General features: G+C 34.6%; 1 protein-coding gene across 1 annotated transcript in view; it reads left to right on the forward strand.

The window, feature by feature from the left end:
* LOC136855480 (endoplasmic reticulum aminopeptidase 1-like) overlaps positions 1-22,915 on the forward strand; it is a 45,181-nt gene that overhangs the window by 13,302 nt on the left and 8,964 nt on the right. The window contains 11 exon segments of the mRNA XM_067132557.1: positions 1,027-1,182; positions 1,383-1,580; positions 2,175-2,326; positions 3,021-3,154; positions 6,532-6,700; positions 7,454-7,679; positions 7,965-8,148; positions 9,141-9,360; positions 10,117-10,284; positions 11,621-11,852; positions 14,964-15,147. Coding sequence (XP_066988658.1) covers positions 1,027-1,182; positions 1,383-1,580; positions 2,175-2,326; positions 3,021-3,154; positions 6,532-6,700; positions 7,454-7,679; positions 7,965-8,148; positions 9,141-9,360; positions 10,117-10,284; positions 11,621-11,852; positions 14,964-15,147 — 2,023 coding nt within the window.

Genomic DNA, 22,915 nt, shown 5'->3' on the forward strand with positions numbered 1-22,915 from the left:
ACAGTGTGACCTGAGAGGTCTTGCCAGGTAGTCTTGAAGGAGATAAGTTTCATTAAGTTCTGTAGAAAAGTGACCAAAATAATACTTATATATAAAAGATAGGAAGGGTAAAGGCAAAGTCATGAATTAGATGAATTTCCTATGATTGCATTCTTTCATGGAGGGAAACAAAAGAGGAGGCATCCCATATATGAGAGCTTTGTTTTAGATGAGGATAGATTGAGGCAAACATTATGTTTTTAAAGCTAATGCTTTAATATCTGCTGTCTTAGGAATTTTGGCACTTCAAATTGGTGTGCTCTCATATAAAGAATTAAGTTTTCAGCAGAATCAAACCTTGAAGTCTTGCTAAAAACTGGAAGAAAGTGGCTAAATTCATTGTTGCAAACAAAACAAAGATTATGACTTTCAGAAAGAAAGCAAACAGTGGAGCCTCACAAAGGTGAATGTGGATTACCATTGAGGTTGTAGAGAAGATTGCAATGCTATATATTAAAGGTACCAGACTGCCTCACAGGAGGTCATCAGAATTACAGGATGTAATTGGCCTCTCTATCCTAATACAGTATATATAAAGAGTTTACATTGTAGAGATGATGAAAGACAATATTTTGGTGGGTAGATAAGCCCTGGACTGTGAAGCCGTTGAAACAGTAATAAGGAGAAAAGTAGACAACCTGGACTATTCTTCAGCTAGGCAGCAGAGCAAAAGCTTTCATGGCCACTTACAAGGAGAATATGTGTAGTGACTACGTGTCTGGATTGTGCTGGAAAGATCATATTGTAAGAGAGGTGAGGTGTCCAGAGGCTTGAAAATAAACCAAGATCTTAGAGACTGAGATAATGTGAACATGTGATGAGAAGGCGAAAGAGGCAGTCAGGTGTAGGTGTGACAGGTAAGAAAATAGCGTGATGCAGATTTGTGGGAAGGCTCCAAAAATGATGGCAAAAGAGTACAGATGAAGACTTGGATACGGAGTTTTGTGGAGTGCCCTAAAGAACTTTATGATGATACTTATTTTGCAGGGTCTCCAAATGAGAGCGGTTTCATGGTTAACAAACGGGCTATGTACGAGCCTGGTGCTGTGATGGTATGTTCACAGAAGCGGGCATGTTGTGTCGTGACACTGAGCTTTGTTGCCATTATTGCTGTTGCTCTCATCGTTGCCTTCACCAAGCCAGGTAACTGTCATGACTGAATGATTTTATATTAGAGGTATGGTCTCATTCATAGAGGAAGATCATATAGTACTACTTCTAATGGCATGATTGTAGATATACTAATTGGTATATGGATTACTGTGGATATTTTTTTGAAAATTCATTACAGAGACCAAACACAGTACCATAGCTACATCGTTAACTCTTTCATTCTTTTGCAGGATGTCCCGAAGCAACTTACACAGGGGAACCAATACCAGGCCTCAGTAGCCGCCCTACGAATTCCCCACCTCCAACAGTGCCAACTGCAACCAATGGGGAGGAGTTTCCATGGACAGATGTGAGGTTGCCATTTCATGTCCGTCCATTGTTTTACGACATTATTATTCATCCTAATATTACAACAAGACATGTTAGAGGTTAGTAAGCTTCACATGACAGTTTTTTTCCGAGGCTCTGTGCTTGATGTCTGTGAGTGTTTTATTTAGTCAGTCTCTGTTCTCAGTTTTGTTAAGCAGCCTCATTATTAATTTTGGAGAGAAAGTTGGTAAGTGAAATAAATTTGGCATTTTTGGGAAATGCATATGTAATAAACCTAAAAAAATTAGGAATTTAATTACTGTACTGTATGGTTAGTTTTAGGTCATCATAGTATAATGGAAAACTGAATCAAATTCGTGCATTACATTTCAAATATTAGTGATGGTTTTCCTGACAACAACAAAATCTGCTTAGTTACATTAGTGCATCCTATATACTATACATGACTGTATTGTATTTCATACATTAAAAACGAAATTCAGCAATTAATACAATACTTTGAAGTTTAGTTGAATACTACTGTTATACAAATCACATGACATCCAGCTGATAAGGTTTGACACCTGATGAGTTTGTAAGCTTTGCCAAAGAGAAGTTTGATACATTATGTTGCATAACATTTTGAAAAAATGTATCATTTGGATTTATATTACTGTACTGTACTCTTACTCGTCTGTTTTTGTCTTCCCCAGGTAATCTCACTATCAAGCTCACAGCTATTGAAGAAACAAGAGCAATCATTATCCATGGGCGTGATTTGAAAGTTTCCAATTATACTTTGCATAATAAATATGAGAGTCAAATCGCCATTGAAAAGTTCCTGGAATATCCGCCACACCAACAGGTGTGTTCACTTATATCAGATCTTTACTTGTTTTAGTTTATCATTTTGTGACTCAGATTCGTTGGTTAGCTTTTTATGTGCATTTGTTACTATAATCTTAAGACATTCATGATTCATCGTCAACATACACAGAGTAAGTTGTAAAGATTTATTGTATTAATTGTTCCATACATTTTGTATTGCCTGCATAGCAGAGGTCAAGGCTGTTTTTTATCTCATTTTTGTAAATGGTTGTGTTGTAGTTCGTAATGAAAAGTATGAAAATATAATATAAAAAAGAATTACCATGGCATATCTTTATTAAGAAGCACAGGTAAAATTTCTCTCTCTCTCTCTCTCTCTCTCTCTCTCTCTCTCTCTCTCTCTCTCTCTCTCTCTCTCTCTCTCTCTCTCTCTCTCATTTTATTTGTTTATACTGTAAGGGCAAAAAAATTGTTTTGACTTTTTCTTGTCATTTTCTTGAATAGATCTGAAATGCCCTATGAATTAAGCATACAGTTTTTCAGAAGTTGAGGTTTGATCATAGAAGCTTTTAAAATATATATATATCAGATTAACGCCATACTTGTATTTCAGAGGATGTTATTGACAGTGTATGTTGGAGAAATCTACTAGTCAGTGTACTTTTATATTATATGATTTAAATGCAAACAACCTTAGTAAAATTTTAGTGATGACATTGTTTCCATTCCAGCTTTACTTGGGTCTGTCAGAAATCCTGCGACGAGGTAGTAATTATACCCTCAGGCTAGGCTTTGAGGGCCATCTGAAAGAAGGCCTGGAAGGATTCTATTTGTCTTCCTACATTACTGCTGAAGGTGAAAAGAGGTAAGTTAGTGATTAGTGGTTGCCTGTTTTTTTCTGCCCTGTAATTTCCTATGAATGTTTAGTGCCACATGGCGTTACAGATTAAGACATTGATATCTGTTGGTTTGATGTAAATTAGAACTTTGAAGGGCACTGAATATTGTCTTTTCATTATATAAAAATGACTTTGTATTATTATGTTAAAGAAATATTATAATTTTCTCAATGTTCTTTTCATAATGAATGCTATTTCAGTTAGAGGTATTGTAATTGAAACATTCTGTTCCCAAGTTCGCAGCCTGGTGCGTAGTCGGTAAACACTTTAAGAGTACTCCATATATATTGTTTGTATATACAGTAGCACCTATTCCAGGATAGCGAGAGATTTGTCCAGTGAGATGAGATGGTTGGTTAGTGTTGGCATAAGACAGATTAGTAGTTTGATAAACCTTTGTATTTGTTGTAAAAGAGACTGAGTTTGTACCAAACAAACCGCGGAATTATGTAGCTAGTGGCTGTATCTACGTAGGCAGGAATGGTATCAAGTAAAAAGCAGTGCTGTTCTAAATTGAATTTACTGTTATTAGTCAGAAGAGGATCCCATAATTCTGATATATGTTGTAGGCTATCTTAGCATGGTAGGTCTGACATAGAAGCTGGCAGATTAATAGTAAAAAGGAAGAGTGTGATTATCCTTTAAATAGAAGTAGGAGTTCAGGTACTGATACCCACCTCAAAAGCATATAGTGTGTGAAGGGTAGCTTCTGTAATGGATGAGAATAGTAGAAGATATGTGGAGAGAAGAAGAAAGTTAACTGTTACTTAGGCAGACACCACAGGGCCGAGAGAAAACATATCAGGATGTTCTTAGAAAACATTGCTGAAGTAGAAAAAAAAGATGGATTAATATCAGCTCATCAAATAGTTGGCATAGGCAACCGATAAATTGTATTTTAAGTGTCTGGAAATAGTCAGGGCTTTCACTTCTTGTACCCTTGATTTAGTGGTAGGGAATCTACGTCTTGGGAAGATGGTTAGACCATTTTTAATATCTTATGTAAGCCTTAGTTCATTCCAGTAACCTTAAGATGAGTTTGTAAGGAAACAAAAAAAAATCCTTTTCAAGACTATGAGCGGAGGGGAGAGAGAGAGAGAGAAGTGGACATTATTCATGCACTGTAACTGTACATTAGTGCTGCGATACAACAGCATACATACGGTTATGTAGTTTATTCTTTATACCATACCGTACCATAAGTTATTGAATTTATTGAATAGTGCTAGTAAAAAAAAGATACTACCATAATCTTAAACATTTCACTCACCTTAAACATATGTTCCTGAACTTTGGTCTGTTTCAAGACAAGCCTTCATTGAACCTGACAACTTTCAGTGAAAGATTTGCTTAGGTTCTTAAACTCAGAAACCAAGGGAAGGTATTGACCACATCTCTCAGTATACAATGATAAAACTCATATAATAACTGTAGACTGTTATTGCTCAATATGGCTCTGAGATGGGTTTTATGTATGACTTTTTGTTATAGTAATAATAATTAATAAGGATGTTACCTCTTTGTTATTTGGATCTTAAGCCTTTTGATTTTATTTCTTTACTAATGAAATTTAGTCTTCATAGTCTTCATTTAAAACCTGTTTCAGGAGCTATGGGCCCTTCACAAAAAAAGGTAGTTTTATATCTTGTTAATTACTTCATGGACTATCTAAAGGTAATAAGCATATTTATACAGGAAGACGGCTGACCAATGCATGTTTTTTGAAGGGCAGTTCGTAGTATTTATGATGACTCATGATAGATGATGTTCATGTTTTAACACCAAGCAGTGGAAGCCATATGCATCATGGTCACAAACTGTGGGACATAAGATTTTAGCGCTTTTAATCCTGTAGTCCAGAGAGTTGTTAAACTTACAATGAATACAACATTTGTGTTAATCTAGTAGGCATCATTTTCATAACTTTTAGGAACTCACTGCACTGGCCACTATTTGCTGCACATTAGTGTGAAACTGCACAGTTGCTTTGTAAACACTGCTTAATATCATGCTGTTTCAACTGTATGCAGCATTGCAGTTCATTTATGGTTGCTTATTTACAAGTTCTATACATTACAATAGTACAGTATATGAAATTGTTTATTCATTGTCTTAATATTTTTACATAGAACTTGACACCAGACTGAATTGTGAGTCTCTCGTTGTAAAGTAATAACTACTACAGTACACACAATAGAATATGAAATCATATGCATGGTCAGAGAACAATTATTAGTAATATGGATATACATCAGCAGTTCGCTATGCTTCAAAGAAAAACATATTCCACATGAAGTAAAAAGGATAGTGTAACAGAGAGGTGTATGAAAGTATAGGGAGCTTAAGTGAATAGAAGCTGTGTTATTTTTGTTGAAATCGGATCAGTATGTGAATAATGTACTTTGGAAGCTCATGTTTTTCATTTTGAATTATTATTATTCGGAAGATATGTTCTATTCATATGGAACAGGTCTACAGGGACCATTGACTTGAAATTCAAGGTTCCAAAGAATATGGTGTTCATAGTGAAAGAAGTTACAGAAGTTAATAGGAGATTCTGAAAGAATTAAATTGTTCCATTAGGAATAGAATCTTTGGCTTTTTAATTGTTTATGGCTTAGAAATATAATTTTTACTCAACAGTGCTGTAATGAATTATGTGTTAGGTTGAAAAGCTGCCCTGTTTGAAAATTTTTTAAGAAACATGCTCCTTATGATAGAATTTGTCTTAAAAGTAACTGAGCATAGCATGAATTAGTGAATTCTAGTGCTGCTGTACTGATAGGGTTGTTAAATATCTTGGTTGAGTGAGGCAACTCACCCGTTTGCTTAATTATTTTGGAATGCCTCACCTTTTCAAATTTACTTCCTACAAAGGCACACAATAAGAATTTTTTACATTATTATTTCCCTAAGAACTTTACTTAGGGAATAGTTTCTTTATGCAGTTTTTCATAATTATGTCAGCTTTCTGTTTTTGTTTTGTGGACAGATATGTATCCTTTCTTCCTCCTTTTCATCTTGACATTTGCTTTGGAAATTCTCTGACATTTTACAAGGAATGGAAATTTTTCAGTAAAAGGAGGCACTTTTCATTGGTGCCTCAAATGAGTTGAAACTCAATTAACAGTGTATAGTGGTAAAAGTGATCCAATTTTCTTCAATATAAAAAATGAATGATTGAACATGTCTATATTTGTGCTTCCTATTCTGTAAGACTTTATTTTAATGGCTGTTGACCATATCTGCATTGCAAAAGATTTCTCAGGCTAGGTTTCCTGGTATTTAACGTACTTTTTCTTTCAATTACTTTAAATTCCAACTTAGTCATTTTTTTTTACAGATATATCATACCACACATTTTTGAACCAGCATCATAAAGCAACATTCCCACATGTTTGGTAATTTACTTGAAGGCAAAGTTTGAAGTTACACTTCTCTGAGACCCAAGCCAGTTTACTCTTTTTAACATGCCATTAAAATCTTCAACTCAAGTAGATAATTCAGGGTTGGTAAGTTTGCTATTTTATGGGTTTGTATTTTAAGACTAAGGTAAGAAAATATTGTTTTTTTTTTGTGTAATAATGAATTCTTTATTTGTTTCAAAGAGATAATTTCCTTCTTGCAAACTGGAGAAATTTGAGAGGTAGATCATAGATAGGAGCCATTGCCTTACCAGGGCTTATCACCCTAGTATTGATGAGGCAGTGAGTGAAAATTTGGAAAGATTTGTTTCTGTAGTGGGTGTGGGCTGCTTGTGATATGAGGTATACCTCCTAAATAGGAAAATCTTTTATTGTATTGTACTTTCTATCTCTAACGCATCTGACATAGGCTGGATAACCAGCCAGATTTCCTGCTGAATGGTTTTACCTTGGGTCTGTAATTTTATTGTTTTTTTTTTTTTTATCTAACCCTTGTATATTATTGCTGATGTCAGAACTACAACTACTGTCCCTCTTGTAGTAGTTCTGTTCTCTTACCTGCTCTTCCTCATTATCAATTACTGTATCTCCATTGTACATATTCTACTCAGCCCTCCTTATTTCTTCTGCCTTACCCCAGCTGTTTTATTCTGTTGATTGAACTCGTGAATGGACTTTTGATAACTTGGTTAAATTCAAAACCTCTGGAACCTGTTCTGCCTCTTTCTCCATCTTGTTCATCTCAGTTCACCGTATATAATATATATAAACATTTTTTTGTAAATTTTTTTATTAATATATTGTACTACAGTTTTTTAAATGAGATGTTGTACATTGCAGATGATTGATGAATTTCAAGAAAGTAAAGAAATGAGCACTTACTTGGTGGCCTTCATTGTTTGTGATTATGAACATGTTACTAATACCACTGAACATAATGTGGCTGTGTCTGTGTATGCACCTCCTACAATGATCAGCCAAGCAAATTATGCGCTGCGCATGGCGTCTCATATCCTGGACTTTTACGATTCGTTCTTTGGTGTACCGTACCCTCTTCCAAAACAAGGTGAGTTATATACGTTGGATTTGGCATGTAAATGATTTTTTCCCCCAAATTAAATGAAGGAACTGAACATATTCTATCTGAATCTTAAACCTTTTTTAAATGCTTTCATTTTTTCAAATCATTCTATCGTTGTGCAGTGTTACTATAAAGCCAGTGTTTTTCACAATTTGGTGAAGTGAAAATTATCACTATCCTTTTGTTTAGTGTGAAATAAAAATTGTGAAGGATACTGAATAAGTTGTGGTGTTATTTGTGTATCTGTTGTGAGCAAGATCTTTTTAACAGATCTGATTGCAATACCTGATTTTGGAGCTGGTGCCATGGAAAACTGGGGCTTGATCACTTACCGGGAAACTGCTCTCATGTATGATCCAGTTCATACTTCATCAGAAGCTCAGCAGAGAGTAACAGTTGTTATAGCTCATGAACTAGCCCATCAGTGGTTTGGGAATCTTGTTACAATGTCATGGTAAGGCTATCTTTGACTCTTCCTTTTTAACCTTTTCTCTACTACATATGGTCACCAATCTATTGCATTTTCCACTGATCTTCTTGGCCTTCTCACTTGTCATCATCCTGTTACTTCCCCTACTCCTCTTCCCTTCCCATGATGTGGCCCAATGTATCACAGTCTTGCTTCCCAATTTCTGAACACCAGATACATGTATTCTCAACACATCCCAGCCATGAATCACTGCAGTGAATAGTCCCATGTCATCACTCTTGTACATATTTTGTACAACTGACCTTGTCTGTTTTATGGGCTTACACAATGCTTATACATAAGTAATAAGGTACAGTATTGGCTGTGCAAGTAAAATATGAGATTTTTAACAATAATGTTTATTTCTTATAAACCTATCAAATAAATTTGGATTATTTAAAAGTATTACCTGTGTATACTGTATTATGCCATTTGCACCCTAACAGTATCATGGATTACTGTGTTGTATTTGAGTTGTGGGACATTTAACAGGGTATTGTTTGTAAAATAGAATTTAGTGTGCAAAGCAAATCAAATACAGTACAGTATTCACTAGGTAGTATCATAGAGTATCTTCATTATAAGAGCACAGAAAATTTAATGCTTAAGAAATTTTAACAGTGATCAAGCAACAATATCTTTTGTGTGACACATATATTGTACATGTGCTGGAAGTATCCATACATACGGGGTTTTATAATTTGTTCCTTCTGTTTGTCATTTCATTATTTTTTTTATTGGGAAGGTAGTTTTGCCACATTTTCATAAGTTAAGGACTATTTTTTAATCTGTTATTCTTGCACGTATCTATGTCTATATCCTGATGTTGATATATTTTGTACAAAATTTTAAAATTCTTGACTAAGGTACAAAAAATAAATATGGAAGGCAATTACTAAATGAATGTTGAAAAAAAAAAAAAGTGGATTATGCACTCATATTTTCTAATGCACAGCATTGCATTCTTGATCAAACAGGTGGAGTGACCTATGGCTGAATGAAGGTTTTGCAAGTTTCATGGAGAATCTTGGGACAGATAATGCTGAACCAGGGTGGGCAATGCAAGAACAATTTCTTGTCCAAAAGATGCATCCTGCCCTTGATTTGGATGCCCTTGTTGCATCCCATCCCATATCCACTCCAGTATCTGATCCAGCGCAAATTGAATCTATTTTTGATACAATATCTTATAACAAGGTAAATTAATCATTAGCATTACCCAGTGCAGTATTATGATTTGATATTATAACCACGTTCAGATTTTAAATTTATATTGTTGTTAATCATACTTGTGTGCCACAGTTATCCTCAGAACACTCAAAGAAGAAAGCTGTCTGGCAAGGTATGTATCTGGATCCCTCACTGCCCCTGGTGGCAGTATAAGCCATTCTACCCGAGTTACTACTCAGACTGCTGTAAATTACTGGTTTGTTACAAATTACAGGAAATGTCCACCTTCCAGTCCCTTTTCCCCAACAACACAGAGAAGGGCTTTACTGTTACAAGGGGTGCTTAAGGATCTGCACAGATATGTGGCATGCTGGAAGTGTTTTCTTAGTGTCTGAGGAGTGCACTGACTCACAGAGGCTAGTGTAAATTAATGGGTTTTTATTTTTGTTAAGATAATAACTTTTTGTTTTTAAGAATCTCATTTTTATGCATCTTTTCTTCTCGACTTTATCATTGAATCACTTCAACAGTTTTAAAGATAGTTTTGAACTTTACCATACAGAAGGGCCATGAAGGGAGAACTGAAACTGTAAAGTACCTCCAATGTCGACGTTATGATCCCCATCTCTTTAAAACCTTGGATGTTTTGTAAACTTCATATGCACAAGAACATTTTGAGCAAAGTTAACACATTTTCTTTAACAATCTTTAAATATTTTTCATTCAATATTGTTAATGTTTGTTAGGTTATTTTTATATTGTTTTATTTTCCCGTATTTGCAGGGTGCTTCAATAATTAGCATGCTTGAATCATTTCTTGGCCGTGATTTACTGAAGGAAGGCCTGAGGTTGTATCTTGAAGCTCATGAATTTGGCAGTGCTGAAACAGATGACTTGTGGGATGCCCTCACAAAGGTTACAAAGAAGCAAGGTCATTTCTTAGATATTAAAGTAAGTGATGAAAATTTTGATTATGTTTTATTTGTATTAAACCCTTACAACAAGCACTTTCTAGTACAGAATTGCATCCTAAGAATTGATACATCATTAATTCCAAGGCATTTTGAAGAATAACAAATTTCCAGACTCTATAGTTCCCCCTCTAGAAGTAGTAACGCAAAACTTTCCACATCTGAATCTCATTCACTCACCACTGAATGGGAAGTTTACTAGAGTGGTTGAATGTTTACCTTCTGTGTTTGCATACGTCAGCAAAATCTCTCAGTTATTTTAAAGGCTTAAATTCTGTTTTTTGTGAACTCACTGCTTATTAATTTTTAGTGTATGTAATTTGACTCTAGTATGCATCCTTCTTAGAGTATTTAAAAATTTTTTTTAAATATACATATAGTCACCAGTTATTGGTGGGGGTTCCGTTCCGACAGCATGCCGATAAGCGAAAATCGCTGACAATCGAAAATCGGCAATTTTCAGTTATCGGCATCTCTGTTAAGTATGTATCGGTGCCAATATGTGATTATCGGCCCCAATAAGCAGAAATTGGTGCATATCGGCACCGAAAATCACCAATTTTCGTCGCTAGACAAACCCCGAAAAACCAGATTGCCAATAACTGGGGACTGCCTGCACGGTATTTTGTAAACTAACAATTGCTTTACTCAGACTAATGCTTTAGTTTGAAGTAGTTGTTGGTACACATTCATGCTGAATCAGAAATCTGCTCTAGTGGGTATATAATTGATTTTCTTTGCAGGCAGTGCCAAAAATTCATTGCAGCATCCCTTCAGTTCTAAGCTTCATTGCTAAATCTACAGGTTTTTCTCCACTCCCTTTGGTTTCCAACCTCTTTCACTTGATCTCAGTTCAATTTTCACCTCTTTAACAGTTCCTTTGCATAGTAAACTGTCTAGAAATGACTCTGTGCCCTGGTTTAACTATTTTGGAATAATAATTATAATAATAATAATAATAATAATAATGACAGTAGGAGACTAGGATGATCTTTTTAGTATAAGTACTGATGTATGTATTTGACCACTGTGAATTGAAGTAGTATCAGCTGTGTACAGTAATGGTTATTGAACTCCACAAACAGATACTGTAACTAAATAGCTTTAATTGTGTACACTGATAAGTATAATAAATTTTATATTTGGGTGTATTGTATAAGCTTTATGGTAATTTATTAAATGTTTGTTAGAGCCTTTTGTTTAAAAAGTTCTTCTAGCTATATCTTTCTGGTTTTAGAGGACATGATAGATTTACATAACTTTTTCTTATATCTTTTTAACTTCAAGAGATGGCATAACATTCTTTCACATTGTAGGGTATCATGGATACTTGGACCTTGCAAGCCGGATTCCCTCTAATAAGTGTTACATTGCAAGACGGTCATGTAACGGCAAGCCAGTCGAGGTTTTTGGTATGTGAAGAGAATGTAACAGACCCAAATGAACCCCTGAATATAACTATGGGTTACAAATGGCATGTCCCTCTTACCTATATAACAAGCTCTGCTCCAGATAAATCCGAAATATATTGGATGAATCTAACTGACAGTAAGTCTTGTAGCAGTTTGATTTGTTTTCAGTAAGTTTTCCTACGCAATTTTCCTTGGTGTTAAGAATTATTTGCTTTCACTCTCCTTATCTCCTGTCGCATATGTCCCCATCTTCCTTAGTTTGAATATGTTTTGTAGATTCCATTCATGTTGCTAGCCGTCTGCGCTTGTGTGTGAATGCCTTTTTTTATGGTTTGTTGATACCTTCATTGTATGAAATAGTTCATATATTTTTTTGGTTGTATTATAATGATAAACAGTCAGTATGCACCAGGTGATATTTTTTCTTTGAATAAATTTACTGTTATCATGAGTTTTTGGGTTTCAGCTTTACTATTTATTCTTGTTTTCATGAATATGAGAAGTTTGCTTTTTTTAATGTGTATTTACTCGATAGTTCTTGATACACGTGCTGCATTCAATCTGTCTACTTATACCATTGTTTGATGTGTGAAATATTTGCCCATATGATATTTTAGGGGTCTCATTTAAAAAATGGGTAGGGGCATTTTTCAATCATAAAAGTGGCTTCAAGATTTTTACAACTTTGAAGCACTATTTTTATTGTTGTTACAGCTAGAGCAACAATTTTGTAAAGAAAACTTGGTAAATTTCATATACAGTGTTAACCAGTTACAGCATAAAACATTTCTTAATAAAGAATTGGCATTAGAGCTTTTCCTCATTCTGTCTAAGAGAGAGTACAGTATACTTAAAATATTGTTAAGTGCCAGGACCTCACTTATTGACCAATATGTTTACTGACGAGTTGTAGAAACAGTTCTCATTCATTAAATGAGGAGCATCTGTGTTCAGACATTTCCTTTGGAGCCACAAAGGTGGAAAATTTCATGAGGCCAATTCATGAGAGAAACACACCACTAACCTTTGAAGAAGCCACACTTAGCAATGTATGTTGTTTCTTGGCAAATAGAAAGAACTTCAGTTTGTTATATTAATTTTTGTGTAGGCTGTGCAGAAATGAATTCTTCCATCAGGTTTCCATTTACAGTATACAGCATTGTGCTATTCAGTAGCCATGTTGTTGGATTGGCTGGGCCTCTCCCATATCTACGACATACATGATAGTGTTCTGTTGGCCAGGAATGTCAGGGAATATCTTAGCAAATGTGGTGATAAGGGCATGGGTATCATGCTTTTGCCATCAAGTAAGATTTATATCTTTGGATGTCAAATTCTATAGGACTCTGGAGGTTTCTTTTGTAAGCTAGATGTGTCCTCTAGCCATGCCTTGGGATGATCAACTACATCCTTTGGTTTCTCCCCCTTCCTCCATGTTATCCATTCCTTTTCTTGCCTTTCCACCTCCTTCTACTCCTCCTTGCTCTTTTCCCCTCTTCCACCATCTCTGTCCACTCCTGGTGCTTCTCCCTTATGTCTATTCTTGGACAGCACTTCTCTAACTGTTGCAATTTGGCATGTATCCAGGTCAGTGCTGGTGTGTTGGTATTCATCCTTTTCACATAAGGCTTGATCATGTTGACATGATATACTGTACAGTACCTTGAAATCTTTCATTTTGTCTGGTGTCCTGGCCACTTAATCCAACTAATTAAGCTTCTTGACAAATTTATTTGGCCAGTCATATTTGGCTGAGAAAGAGCTGCTAGGCCAAGTAAACAAGCACCACTTTCCACATGGAAATAATTTTCTCTTGAAATAACCTCATCTCATTTTGGGTCATTTTGCAAGCTTTTCACAGCCATTGTCTGAAGGTGAGCACGTATTTCTAGACACTCCAAGTTCTGTTCTTTATCCTTTGTCCAGATCTGTAGGAGAATGGGGGACCCCACTTGCTTTTATGCCAGGAATTGTCAGTGCCCAAAAATATAAACGGCACTCCTTCCCGTTTTTTGGTGTTCTTATCATAGCAATATGCATGTAATGCATTTTTAAAAGTAGAGTGGACTTGCTGCAAGTTGCCTTGATACCAGGGGTGATATTTGCAAAATACAACATGCTTTACTCACAAATCATTTGTCATACCTTCAAACACATTGGACAAGACAGTGGTCCCTTGGTGGGAAGTCCGAACATAGTAATGAATGGAGAAAAGAGAAAACAATTGTATGCAGTGAACTGGCTTCAGGGGAGTAGGTAGAGGCTCACATCATGATGAGACAATCATTTCCAGGAATAAATGAAGCATATTCTGTCATCTGGTGTGACTCAGGACATGAAAAATATACATATGATGAAAGAGGTCATCAGCTTTTAAATGGAACAATCAGTAGAATGGTGGAAGACTGTTAAAATACTGTGGATAAGTGAAACGTATTTATATTGACCAGAATACTCATTAGATGGGTGGAATACTAATAGGACTTGTAAGAGCTAAAAGCAAGGGGTAACTGATGTAAATGAAAACTTTCCTTGGAAGTACTTGGGTTACCAGTAACTATTCTGAATTGTTTCAAATTGTTTCCAGAATTGCTTCACTTGGTCATGTTGGTGCGGGAAAAATTAATTCTCTTAAAAACTAGACAAAGTCATTATTATAAATGTTTCGTGTTAATGTTTGTCTCACATTCCTTTTAATATTCTGCAATCTGTGTTACTCATGATTTTGTCTTTGAAGGGTAAATTTACTCCACTTGAGCACGTTGTTGAGTGAAGTATTGTTTCTCTCTGAAGAGAATAAAAAAAACACTAAAAACTATTTCTTTTGGTATGAGGTCTTGGTAGCTGCTCATAGAGAGATGATAAATGCAATGGAGATATTCTTGTATTTAGATAGATGGCCAGTACCATAGTAGTTGAAAAATAACTGTGGCCAACACCACCAAGGATGAAACAATGGAACCACCCTATTGTGGGTTAGCAGTGCACACAGAACATGACTTTGTTACAGATTCATTGTACAATCAGTGCTAATTTCATTTTATTTCAGGATATACAGCTCAGATTAATAAGATTTCCTTTTGTGTTTCTGTGCTAAGCAAATACTTACACTGAATTGTTGGTTTTTATGATGCTAGTTTTTTCTTATAAGCTTAAATAAAGAGTCACAAAATTTCCAAATGCAACTGAGTTATTCTGACATGGCTTGGAACTACAAGGTTATAATTAATGTGCTCCTATATTGCAGTTGAATTCTTAGTGCCCAGAGAGGTCGAATGGATCAAATTTAATGTTGGTCAGAGAGGTTTCTACAGGGTAACATATGATGATGCAGGGTGGAATGCTCTTATCAATGTTCTTCTGACTGATCATGAACTACTCTTGCCGGCTGATAGAGCATCTCTGATAGATGATGCGTTTACTCTCGTCAAGTATGTATCTTGTCTTTCATTTGTATTTTAGTAAGTGTGTCAAGCCTTACCTAGGGGTTAGGACTAGTTTTCAGTACCTTTTAGTAATATAGAGTAGCAAATTACAAGTAGATACAGTATCACAGTTCGTGTTAAGCACAGTAATGTTTGTGTCAACTGTATTTGAGGATGAAATATCATTTGCAGCATTTTTTAAACGTAAGATAGTAGACATCAGACAGTGTATTTTATCATTGATTTTACTAAGTACATAGAAGTTATTTCAATTTGCTGAAGAAAACTGCTTTGTGATTCATATTTTTTTATTTTTGGTTTTGTGTTGACTGTGAGCATTTCGCAGATCTTTCAGAAGTGGTGTTATCTTCATAAAATTAGGAGCCTGAAAGGATTTGCTGAAAAAATGATAGCCCTAGTGATAATGGTACATTATCTGAAAAAATATGCTGGTGTGATTAGGAAGGGTTTTAAAACATTCCTGTATACTCATTATTAAGATTTGGTTCATGTTCTGAGAGATCTGATGATTTTTTTAGGAGAACTATGAACTGAAATCTGAATGAATTCTTTTCATTTTTGAACATAATAATTCAAGATCATGTGAGTATTTAACATTGAAATACAGTTAGATGTCATATTTGCATTTGTTGTATTTACTTCATCTTACATGTTCTTGAGAAACTGAATTTTCGCAAATGACGGTATTACGGTGTTTGTTAATATTTTCATCACAGCAATTCCCATAAGTGCTTTATTTTTATTTGTTTTTTTGCTTTGATTCTGGTTCGATAACAGTTGTACTGTAATATTTTTTTTTTATCAGGGAGGGCAAATGTAGTGTGAATCTCTGCAAGATGGAAAAAGTTCCAATTATGGTGATTCATTCCAGTTGTGCTTCTGAAAAAGTTCAGTCCATTTTCGGTTTATTAGAGAGTATATCAGCATGATTGTGAAAAATTAATGGGTACCTTGAGCATTCTTTAGGAATCTAAAATTTGGACATGTACAAACTTTGTACTTAATTTGGTAAAATTTGGGCATGTGCAAACTTTGTACTTGATTTGGTAAAATTTGGACATGTGCAAACTTTGTAATTAACCTGGTAGAATTTGGACATGTGCAAACTTTGTACTTAATTTGGTAAAATTTGGACCTGTGCAAACTTTGTACATAATTTGGTAACAAGGAAATGCAGCAGATTTTTTCCAGATACAACACCTTTTGGCATAACTTAATCTCAAGGTGAAATTATTTCATTATACATAACTGATATTGATTGTGAAATGAGGAGTTTTTGAAGTAAACGAAGCATTTATTAACGATCCTTTAGTAGCCATTTACTCGCACATATACCATTACAAATCAACAGCTTCCTTTCTTCCACCATCCGTATGAACTTCCACTGTACCATCTTCTTTTCCAGTTCCTATCATGATCTTACACTTTCTCACATTCAATGTAAATTTCCCTCATTGGCAAACACTTTCAGATTCACTGAGTAATTTTTGTGGCTTCTCTTCACTGTACCCAGTCACTATTTTACCAGCTCCAAACATTAACCATTTTACACCTCATTCACAGCTCAGTTTTGCATCACACAATTTTGCACCCACATTTACTCTTCTTTTTCTCACCATTCATCCTTCCACCTTCTTAATTCAGGATTGTCTACTTCCATTATGAAAGATTTATATAACTCAACTTTTCTACCCTCCATATTACCTCTATCAGATATATTATAAGCTTTTTATTTGACAAAGAAGATTTATCACTTTAAGGACAAAAATATACAAGTAACTTCAGATGCATGCAGACCTGGCCTTAGGACTAGGTAGCAGGTTAAAGTATTTGTCTAAGTTACCCAGAAATACACTTGTCCACATTTGAGCCTGTAATAGATTAGTAATTGTGCTCTTTTATACTGTTCCCATGAACTATGAATGAAACACAACTTTGAATATAAGTAGTGACCCATATTAAACAACAGACTAGTCATCTTTTGTCAACAAATTTGGACTCTTGCTTGCCAGAGATTGAATAACCTTCATTATTTATTGTGTTTTTGGGAAACAAAACTTACATATGAAACCCATGTACGTATTAGTTTTCACATGCATTTTGAGGAATGAAAATTCATTCATTGGCATAGAAGGAAAAGAATTATTTGGCTAAATTATCCAGAAACTTTTCTTATTTCCTATTCTGTTTAATAATTTTTCCACTTACACAAGTTTTATGCTGTCTGTTAGGGTAATTGAAAAATGTAATGTGCAGGATGTTTGTCCCAAACAAGGATAAGCTATGAGTTATCAAGCTGAATTTAAACTATTGTATATATCCTGAGACTCATGATTAGACTTTTGAGAAAACGTAATTTTCAGTGATTTACGGAGATGCACGTTATAAATGGATGTTAATTTGTGTCTCACAAAAGCATTTGTAATTGTTACAGGTTCATACATATTTGTGTGTTGATTATTTGGACTTCATATATTTGGTCAGGCTAGATTTTTAATATTGAGTTAGTCGTCCTCACAGTTTATATGACAGCATCATACACTGGAAAGTTAAATGGCAGAAATATATTTTTGTTTATGATTAGCTGTAGTGACATGTTTGCGTTCGTGCTTTTATAATGCAGAACTTTTTGTTAGAGAAATGTGTTTTGGAATATTGTTGTGCCAAGCTTATCCCTTTACTTATTTGCCCTGTGCATCCTAAGTGAGTTGATAAGCCTTTGATCCCATAATGATAGTGAATTTTTCTGTGTTGTAACCATTATTGAGATTATTTTTCTCTAGATTTTTTTAACTCTGTGTTACACTTTTCTTGACCCTTTGTCTTCCAGTAAAAATCCATGATAATGATTAGTGCCTTGGATGGAAACCTCAGGCTCTAGTTACATTTGTATCTCTTTTCTACAAAATTTCAATTTGTTATTCAGTTGAGATGGAGTTTGAAAAGTAAATTGTTTTCCCAAGATATGTAGATAGTAAGCAAAACTTTATGTAAAGTATAGTACATATTTCTTTAACCCCTACTATAAATACTTAATTGTCAGTGTCACATTTATCTTCATTTCTTTACCTTTTATGGCTGTTAGGAGTTAGTTTAGTAAGTAAACATAAGAGAACATTTTATTTTGTTCCTTTCCAGATAATAAGGTGTTTCCTAGGAGTATTGTTTGCTTTACTAATCATAGACGATTAGGCATTACAGGTATTTGGATTCTGTTCAGTTTTCTGAAGTCAGACATATTTGGTTCCATTTTGGTATAGTTGCGTTGAGTCTGTTGTAAAGTAGGGCACTATAGCTGTATTTAGTAATTGTCTCAGCAACTTTGTGTTGTAGGTTGGCCAAGCCACCATCCACCCATTGGGAGTATCCTACTAGAGATAAATAAGAACCCTTTCTTTAACTTGAACTTTCCTTGGAATCTGGAGACAAATATTTACTGTTATTTTCATCTGAATTTATTAGGTTTTCTCTATAGTTTATTTGTCATTTCTATGTTGTAGCTACTAATTTCTTTGTCATTCATTTTGATTGTAGTCGGTAATGAGACAGCAACAATAAAAGTAAAGAAGACACTGCTGTCTAATGAGGAAAATGCACGCTAAATGCTCATTAATGGGAGAAGAAGGATAGAAAACAGGAATGCTCAAAGAAATAGTGAAATTGGGATGATAAAATTTTTTAAGTAAGGATATTGGGTAATAAACAAGCATTCGTGTGATTGTAAAAAAAGTACATTGTCATGGATCACGAGTATGCTTGGGATAGTAAAGGGTCTTATGTCTCCACTGTGATAATATCTCAATGGGTGTATTGTGCCTTGGTCAGTTATCATACTTTTTTCAGGCATTGGCTATATTCCTTTACTTTTTTCTGGTGTGGCCAGGTAAAGTTGTGCAGTGATTACAATGTCATTATTATCATTATAATTAATTACCATTATTATAATAAGTGCTGTACTTCAACCACAGTAATGACTCATTGATCAAATTTCCCAGCTATTTGGCCTTTCTATAAAATTGAAAAGTTCATTGCTCTTATGCATACACTGACTATGATGTAATTAACGCAGGATTTAACAGTCTGGTTCATTTGATATTAATCACTTTTATATTGCTTAACCAGATATCCACCAACATGTTTTTTACTAGTCATTTTGTGATAGATTAGTCCTCAGTATTTTTAGTAGATCCTGTCACTTTTCTTTCAAAGTATTTTTCATTGAAAGTTGTCTTGAATTCTGAGTTGAGTTAAGAGTCCCTTGTAAAGGTTTTACTTTTTGGATAATTTTGGGAATCTGGTACCATCTCAAAGCATAGCATTATGGTAAACATTGTATTTAATAGTCTTTTAATTCAGGTTTGTAGTTTCCTTTGCTTAGATTTTGATGTAGTAAAAACACAATGTAGTTATCTTTTTATAGTGCAGTGTATGTACAGTATACACAGTACCTGTATATTTTTGAGGTATGAATAGTTAGTGTGACTAGAAGACTATTTTTTCATTTAGAATAGTAAATAATAAACACCAGATAATACCCAACCATATTAAATGCTCGTGTGATATGTGTCCTCGTCCTTCTCCGTGCCTAATCCATTCCTCAGTTATAAAAGAAATTCCCTCAGACCCAAGTTGGCCTACCTCCGCCCATTGTGGGTGGTACTGGATTCATAACTTCTGCTGTTTTTCATCCCTTAGGGGCCGTCTTTATGACAGTCCAACCCTCGTGCAGTAAGATTTATTTCCTCCTATCATTTCTATATTTTTCTTTGATTTCTCTTAAACAACTCTTTTAAGATCCCAGAAGGTTCACAGGATTGCTTTTAAGCCTTGGCATTGTTTAAGCACTTTTTTTTTTTTAATTTTGCATGATGCGAAACTTCTTGTTTTTTCCTGCAGTGTATTATATCTTGCCTTCTCATAGTAAACATTAAGAAAAACATGTGATCATCAGCATATCAGGACAGGTTTTATTTTGGATGTTTCATAGCGCTTACTTCTGACTGACTTGTCTTTTTAGAAGTTTGTGTTACTTACATATATGCCTTGATGTCAGTACGTATACCAGTACAGTGTAGGAAAAAGGAAATATTGATCTGAGGTAAAAGTAGTGTTATTTTAAATAAAGTCAAGACTTTGGGCTTGTTTGGCAGTTTAAACAAAACAAAATAATGAAACATATCATGAACTAATCTTAATGATGTCAGTATTGAGGTGAACACTTGAGTGTTACCTCAGGAAATAAAGCTGCTGAGAAGAGCATGAAACTGTTGTGTATGTATGTATGTATGTATGTATGTATGTATGTATTTATGTACAGTAAACCCCCAGTATTCACAGTCTCACTATTTGCGGACTCACCTATTCGCGGATTTCTCTGCGGAACGTATATACACAATATTTGTGGAAAATTCGCCCGTTCACGATATTGTTCACTGAGAAATATTCACTAGTTACTGTATTTTCATATTTTCATGACAAAATGTGCTTTTTGTGATAAAACTATTAAGATAATCAGGTATAAGCATTTTTAGAGGGGTTTTTTGTGTTTAACTATCAAAATAGGCAATTCTAAGTGTTTTTAGAGGGGTTTTAAGTATTCGCGGATTTTAGCTACCGCACCCCCGCGAATACGGGTGTTTACTGTATGTATCTGCCCTTTTGTTTCATTTAAGTTGACTTATGGTAATTTTCAAAATGACTAACTTCATTGTTGAATATTTTCATATTGATCAAGGACCCTTCCTGGATGTTATTTTCATCTTTATTGAAATCATAATGGTGACTGTGCTCCCTGGGAAATAGAATTACAGTAATGTTTATTTTTCAAATAACTCGCATTGCTTTTAGGTTCTGATAAAGTTCGTAGCTTCTAGAATTTTATTTGGTGTGAGCTTATATTTTTGCATGAAAAGATCATTGCATTCTTGAAATAATGACCCTAGAGTTATTGGTAACCATTGATTTTTGTGCGCATTGTTTGGAAGGTAAAACTATTATTTTGTTGCATATTTTGTTTATTGTGAACAGCTTACAGGAATGAAAGTATTTCTCCAAATTATATTTTAGTTCACAAAGACTTTAAAGTTAATGTTATAGTTGTGTTAGCAGTGTTTTGCATGATCCATACTGGATGACTGGACAACTCATATCATTATTGCTTGTTTGAGTTAATGATTTAATTCCACCGAATATATTTTGTTGTACTGAAGTGAGTTAGGATGAAGTAAAAAATTACAGCCCTGGCAGACAATATTTAATTTGCCTTGATATTGTGATATGAATTTAAACTGAAAGATAGTAATTCAGATATGTTTTTAAAAGTCCTTTTTTTTTTAGAAGACAGAGGAATAATTGAAGACTTGATTTGCCTAACATTCCATGATTCAGATGTATAATACGCAAATAGTTCAAGTGTGCAGAAAATTTCTTCAATTTGTTCCTCTTTACATGTAGGTTGATCAGTTGTCTAGACTAAGTCTCAGGCTACAGTGTTGATTTACTGCATTTGTATGATCGTAAAGTCTTAGGCATTTTTATCTATGAAGATATTATTTGATAACTCCCCCCCATATTATCTGTTTATTTACAAGAAAACAATAAAATCCATAGCTTGCAATTTTTCCCAACTTTTTGCCATTACCTCATGGGGCATTAAAGCTTGGTTGCATTATTTCTACATCAAGGACTGGATACTTTTTCATACAGTCTCTGCAATAATGCTAGTACTGTACCTTGATCTTTAGTTTTAAGGAAATTATGCATCTTTGTGTCTGACATGAATCTCTAAGAGTCCGTGGCCTGCATTCTTGCTTCATTTGTGGGCCATGTTCATGATTCTGAGAAGCATCTTCACGCAGGATGTGCAAATGTCATTATGTGAACCTACTTGAGAACTGATATAAATACAAAAGGTTACTGAGTATCCTAGCCTGTTCTAAACATTCAGTAGCCTTGTGTAGCACCTTGCCTTTAAATAGGCCAAATTGCATCGTGGTTTTCACAAGCTGAATGAGGGAAGTTTGGTCTTGCATGAGTATCATCAGTGTGTTTGTTTGTCAGGAGAAATTTGTACCCAAATTTTTTATATTGGCTCAAGATGAGTCATTTGAGCTGATTAAATTTCAGTTTTCTGGAAGAAAGATGTACACAATCTTATAGGTCTCAAATGTTCAGAAGACTGACAAAATTTTGGATGCTTCATGCTAGCTCAAGTTGTCATAAGGGCAATGGCTGTAGATGATTATCTGATGCCTTTTTTTATTTCAGACCTTTTACTTTTTTATTGTCTTGAGGAAGACTTTGGGAACGAATGTGTTCCTTACATAAATAAATTTCTTTGAGTTAACAAAATTTTTTGAGTTTCATCCTTGTGAGGATAAAGAATTTGAATTGAAATACAGCAATTTGGGATGGTGTTTTACAAATAGAGAGGTACTTATCCATATTCACTAATAGAGTTTTGTGGGACACAGAATCACTGGCACTGCGCTCTTCCGTAGACGTCATTTAAAAGTAACCTCAAGTAGTGAGTCATTAATGAAGTTGATTTTCTGATTAACATCAGTATTAGGTAGGTACGCTTGTCTAGTTGTAATTTTACACTTTTGTATGCCATTAAAACTTCAGTATATTTGATACAGTAATAGGCGGTTGTCCTCCCCCTGGGAAATCCTTATCAATTCAGTTCCTCAAAGGGTCAGGAAATTTATTTAGTCTTTGCTTTCGATAATATTTCCACATTTGTCCCAAATAA

The sequence above is a fragment of the Macrobrachium rosenbergii genome, chromosome 31, assembly GCF_040412425.1.
Source record: "Macrobrachium rosenbergii isolate ZJJX-2024 chromosome 31, ASM4041242v1, whole genome shotgun sequence".
Lineage (NCBI taxonomy): Eukaryota > Metazoa > Arthropoda > Malacostraca > Decapoda > Palaemonidae > Macrobrachium > Macrobrachium rosenbergii.